The sequence below is a fragment of the Plectropomus leopardus genome, unplaced genomic scaffold, assembly GCF_008729295.1.
Source record: "Plectropomus leopardus isolate mb unplaced genomic scaffold, YSFRI_Pleo_2.0 unplaced_scaffold14047, whole genome shotgun sequence".
Lineage (NCBI taxonomy): Eukaryota > Metazoa > Chordata > Actinopteri > Perciformes > Serranidae > Plectropomus > Plectropomus leopardus.
In genome coordinates this window covers 1-6134 of record NW_024614999.1, presented here as the reverse complement: position 1 = coordinate 6134, position 6134 = coordinate 1, and the positions used below count along the sequence as shown (strand labels likewise).

At 38.5% G+C, this 6134-nt stretch overlaps 1 protein-coding gene across 1 annotated transcript; it reads right to left on the bottom strand.

The window, feature by feature from the left end:
- Positions 1-1687: 1687 nt before the first annotated feature.
- Positions 1688-5386, bottom strand: LOC121964107 (NSFL1 cofactor p47-like; the record flags this gene model as incomplete). The annotated part of the gene is made up of 3 exons (XM_042514332.1): positions 5271-5386; positions 2288-2388; positions 1688-1765 (listed from the first exon to the last, which is right to left on the bottom strand). Coding segments are annotated over exons 1-3 (281 nt in total), but the record flags the coding sequence as incomplete, so codon positions are not given.
- Positions 5387-6134: the final 748 nt, after the last annotated feature.

Below are 6134 nucleotides of genomic sequence, written 5' to 3'. Positions count from 1 at the left end.
ATATAAAAATTAAAAAATTTATATTTATTTTAAATGAAAAAAGTCACACCACAGCCAGCTCCTCTGAAAAATAACACTCCCACAACATCAGCAAGGAAGCTAAGCAATTCCTGCTGTGGAGGAGGCTGCAGCAAAACACACTTTAGCCACCTAAAAAAACAAATATCAATCAATATCACTTTTAATGTACATTATAATTGAATATTTGCTCTCTTTACCAACACAACAGCTGATGGGGGCAGCGGTAGGCCAGCAACCTTGCCATTCAGTTTAGTAATTTTTTTTCTTAATGGAGTCTGGTGTTTTTGTCATAATGTCTTCAAATCCCCGTCAGTAATTGCTGACTTACGACAAGGTAAAGTGGTGACAATATTCAAAATATAATTCAGGCTACACTTAAACTGATTTTTTAGGTGGCTTAAAACTAATCAATGAATGCAGAGTGTGCTCAGTGCTGTTTGATTAAGTGTGCATGACATGGCAGTTTTCTACCACAAATTTGTTGTAAATAAACAGTTATGACTGTGATTGGGTCTACATCACAGACTGTATAAATAATAAAAGTATAGCAACCAGCTGAAAGAGGGCATATTTCCACTTGCTGTGGTGTAGTGGACAAACTTCCGTCAATAAATCAGTTCTCCCCTAGGGCTTGTGTACTGGGACAAGGACAGCAGTCCATTTAAATGGCCTAATGGAACTATAACCACTGCTCAACTAAACTGCATGTAACTTATTAATACTTCAAGCTGGCCTGAAAGATTGCCTGAGTAACACAATCCACCACAATAAACATGAACCCTACATTTGGTTTTGTCAAGATTTCTGTCATCATTTCACTGTACCCCATTTCAAGTATTTCATCATCAGTGCTGCATTACTTTAATCTGCTTACTGTCAGTTTGCTGGCAGGAGGAGATCGAAAAAACACACAAGGAAATAACGCCTCAATACTAAACAGGTGAGAACAAGTAAATAATACACCCATTGTGCACCACAAAACAAAACTGGTGATAAGATAAATAATGTGACAGTATTACTAACTCTAGATAACACCTGTACTTTTCAGTTCAGATGCTTACTAACTGTAGTAAAAACAGGATGTTATATACTGAACACAGTCCCCTAACAACCAGTCCACAGCAGAGCCCCGCCAGCAGAATCTGTTGATGCTGCAGAAAAACCTCCAACGACCGGCTCACAGTGAATGAGTTGAGACCAAAAATAGTTTGGTGCATTCTGGAATCACCCCGCTAGGTGTGACTCTCTGCTATCAAAAGACTGTGAGGATGCACAGCTCAGACACGACTACAGCCCTCAACAACTGTCACAACCATTGAGGACAAAAATACCTCAGAGGGCTACTGTTACAATACGCAATCAACTGTGCAGTGACTTCATTCATTGATTATTAGTGGGTCCACTTTAATCTCTCTGAAGTGTCTGAGTGTGACACTCAACCAGGCCCATGAATGAGCATCTACAACTTATGTAAGCCAGTGATTTTTCTCGAACTATGAAAACTACATTTTCTCGTTAGCAGCTTTCCCATAACCGGCTGTCTGAAGAAAAGGTAAAGCAGTGAAAATACTCTCAATACAACATGCACTCACTTCTTCATCTGGCACTGTAAGTGTGAGTAACACATTTACTTAAGACGGATCAACATACTGGGAATTTAACTCACCTTTGGCCTTCCTCCTCATCGCTCTCCTCCTCTGCCTCATGCATCAGATCTCTGAAGGAGGTCACTCTGGGCTGAGAGCTAATGAGAAAGAAAAATTAAGAATGTTTGCATTGAATTGATGACTACCAACATTTAGGAACCATAATTTATAACAAATTAACATGGGATTTGTACACGGATGCTTTTTTTTAAAGAAAGGTCTGCAGCATCTATATTTCCTGCATAAACTGAGACAGCTCAGCATGGACAGATATTGAATCTTTTTTATAGCTAGTTAGTAGAGCATTTTCCAGTGAGATTACTGGGCAGCAGCAGAGCAGTATGATGGTGACCTGTGAGTCCTGAGTGATGAGGAAAGGGCAGGTGATCGTGGTGATTACACACAATGAATTTCAGCAAGAACTAATAAACATTTATCTTGAATTTTGGGTTACAGGATGAAATCACTGAACAATGAGTCTTTAAAGTTTACTGATGTGAACACAGCTGCACAGAGTAATGGCCCTGCTTGCTTTTTAAACTGGACTTTTGGACATAACACTGTATAAGTGTGCCAATAATGTGGTGTTGATAAAAGCACTGGCAAGCTGTAAACATTACCTCGGCCCAGCAGACCGGGACACTGAGGAGCCTCCCTCAGGCTGAGGAAGCGTCACTATGTCGTCGTCAGCTCCATCCTCAAAGAAACTGGCGAGTGCAAGCTGGAAGGAGGCAGAGTTAATGTCACAAAAGAAATCCTGATAGACAGCTTACCTACCCCGACTAATTATCTGACATGTGTCCAGGGTTGGACCACCCACCAAAAACCTGTCCTTTAGTGCAAATATACACAATTATTCAACAAGGCTCGCTGCTGGAGGTTGTTTTGCTTTACAAAACGACATCAGTTCAATGTATAGTAATATACCAGACAATACAAGAATGGACGTTACAAATAAAGGAGTATCCTTTGGCGTGTAAGTGTTTTTTCTGGGCATTTTATTGTATGTTGAATTTTTATATTCATCTGTTAGATCATGATGGATTCACTCAGAGCTGGCTTATTTTCTTAATGTTATGTAAACTATGTCAACTGTTATTGTCCTTTTTATAGTAGATGTGTATTTTGCTGTATGTTTGTGTTGTGCAGTGTGAATATGTATTTTTGTCTTGTCACCATGTAGTTGTGTAGACCCCAGGAAAAACAGCTGTTGCAATGCAAAAGCAAATGGGGATCTTATAAACCAACAAACAAGCTATTTGCTGGTAAAATATGTAAGTGGATACTAGATTTATTAGGTGGCAATCGATTTTGGAATCCACCAGCCACAATAAAAAGGTGGTCAGAAAATTAAATTTCCAGCCCTTCGAGTGTCATTTGTTACTGATGATCTTTCAGACAACATCCCAGCAAAAGTTACATAACTCAATTCCATCTCCATCTGAGGCTGTTGTGTATTTTCATGTGAGATCTGTATTCACTACCCAGCTGATATTTACAGTCTCTTTCTCTGCTGTAACAGTGAAGGCCCGAGTGGCAAGGTATGCAGTTTTCCCATGGAACTGAGTGACTTTTGAACTATTGCCGCAGGTTGATCTTTTTAATCCACTGGTCTGGTATACCGACTCTGCATGCTAATTACATGAATGATAACAAATCCTACAGAACTGATTCCAGATTAGCACACAGGGATATGGGCACATCACACGCCTACATATAAACATGCTAACACGTACACAACATGTTGATCTCAAAGCATGTAAACAAAAGACATTAAAGATAGTAAATATTTCAACATCGAGGAGTTTGTCTACTTTTTTTTTTCTTTTTCTTTTTTTTTTTTACAGCAAGGCAGTCAACCTTCATGTTGATTTTGTTTTGTTCTGTTCTGTTCTTTGGTGCTGGGACTCTTCTTTTGGATCAATGCAGATGTAGTGAATGTTTTGGGATCTTTTGTCTTGTTCGTATTGTTTCGGCTGTAGTGTTTCTATTGTTCTTCTTTTGAGTTATATGTTAATTGTTTAGGGCCCCCTCCCAAAAGCTTTAGGTAGCTTATTTGGGGTGTACCATTCACGTTTCTTCTCTTATATTGGGGTTTTATTTTATTCTGTATCACTATTTTTTTGAGGTGTCAATAAATTATGATAGTGATGATGATGAAACAGGTAAGCTGAAATTATTTTAAACCTGTATATCTATTTTCATGTGTGTTGTAAGTATACCTGTATTATAAAAATGTTGCGAATTAACAGGATATGGTGTATCAGTTGAAATAAGGTAAACAGTAAACGGCAAATATAACTAAATAAGTACAGATGTATTTACTAGACGTTTATGTATAAAATACTGAATCAATATGACAGGCTATTTCCTAAGATAATATACCAATTAGTGGTTGACAGATTATCTGCCTCGCCGATTATTGGGGCCGATATTTAACATTTTGCCAATTATCTGTATCAGCATTTTATTTTAATTATTGCTGATAAAATAAATTGCTTAAAAAGTGCAAAGAAAGTGTCAGCTGGGGAGGAACCTTAACTTTGTAAAACCTGGAAAGCTATTTTCATTTCTTCATATTTATTTAAATTTTCCATTGACTTTATAAGGAAAAAAGTTGCTGGGGACTTTCTGTATATGGTGTTAAAGGTTTCAGTTTTGATTTAACATTTGCTGAAGGCATTTAAACAAAGCTTTGTGTTGGAGTTTAACTTAAAAATTCTAAACATTGACAGAAAGATTTTCATTTTTATTGTAAATGCGCATCGGTTCTAAATATCGTTTCCGGTCTCATCAACTTCTAGTAATTAGTATGGGCCCTGAATAAACAATATCGGTCGACCTCAACTCTTATGATGGCGCACTTAACATGTAGGGTGTTACATTGTTAACATTACTATACATTTGGCAATGATGGCAGTGTTGCAGGATGTAAAAAGCAGTGTACATGGTTTGGCAGAGATATATTTTGAGTTGTGTTGTTGTGCTGGTTAGTTTTAGGGCTGTTTTTTTTTTTTTTTTGTCTTTGGGCTGGTTTTATCACACAAACACAGCAACCCTGGTGGAGGCGCTAGTCTGATCAGAAAACTAATCCTGACAGTCACTCAGTTTCGTTTTCTGTCGCTCTTTAACTCCACAAACAGACAGATATGTGCTTTTAGTTTTTTTCCAAACACTAATATTATGCCCCAACGGGACAACTGATGTTGTACCTTCAGAAGCTAACCATTCATCTTTCTATGGTTAACTGGCATTAATATACATGGGTACAGGCTAACGCTAGCTAGCTCGGCTCAATGGACTCACAGCAGACTAGCGTTAGCCAAACTTAATGACAACCTGTTTTATAATGAGACGTGAGGACTGGACATTTTAGGGACATTTGCTGAGCCTGCTAACTAAATGTACAACAGCCGCGTTGTTTGGTCACAGACAGCGCTCGGGCCATTGTCAAACGGTGACTTGCACAAATTACCGGCAACACAGGCTAACGTTAGCCGGCGAGCTATCCGCCTGACACATGCTCATGTCCCCGCAGTTTCCTTCTCGTTCCCTGACGCACAGTCCACCGCAACTCAACGGGAAGACGCCCAAAAGACGTACCTGCAGGTTCCAGCCGGCGGACTCCAGGAAAAAGCGGGCCCTCTCCTCGTCCACATCAGTAACAGCGACGAACTCCCTCACAGACTCCTCTTGGCTCGCCATTTTGATTTGCTCCTGCAGCTACTTGTCCGCCTCCACCTGGGAAACAAGCAACAAACGATGGTTCCTATCTGGTTCCACAGCGATGAATGCGACGACACAGACGCAGAAAAACTTCATGGAATAAAAAAGATAACTTGCGGTTTAAAATGTGTGTATCCTTTAACATTAAGCGGCGCTATATTTAATTGTAATAATCTACTGTCAGTTGCATTTGATTATGGCACTTTCTACTTTGCCATGATTGCTAACATTATTTTGACCAGGAGGTGGCAATATATCCACACGTTACACAAAACTACAGTAACTCGTCAACATTAAGACTCTGGTTTGGAACAAAGGTCTGAAATATTGACCCAAGGATCACAGAGGAACACCAGTCAGTAGGTCTGGGTATATATGACCACACGAGTCTTGTGTTTCCATATGTTTTGCATATGTTTTTTATGATAAAAATTCTGTAACAAATGACATTTCAGGTCATCACTAAAAAAAGCCATGGATTATTATTATTATTTAATTTTTTTGCATCTTTTATTTCCAATACAAATTCTGTACTGTTAGAATGCATGTATTATGTTAGGTTACAAACATAATCAATTTGTGACCATAACATTTGTAATATTACCAGTACTAGTATTATTTTCAAGCATGTATGCTATATATTGACCATTACAGTACACTGAAACCCTGATCAAATGAGTTTGATTTTCTATCAAAAACATTGGAAATAAAAGAAATAAGCAACCTGTCAAGAAATGCTCT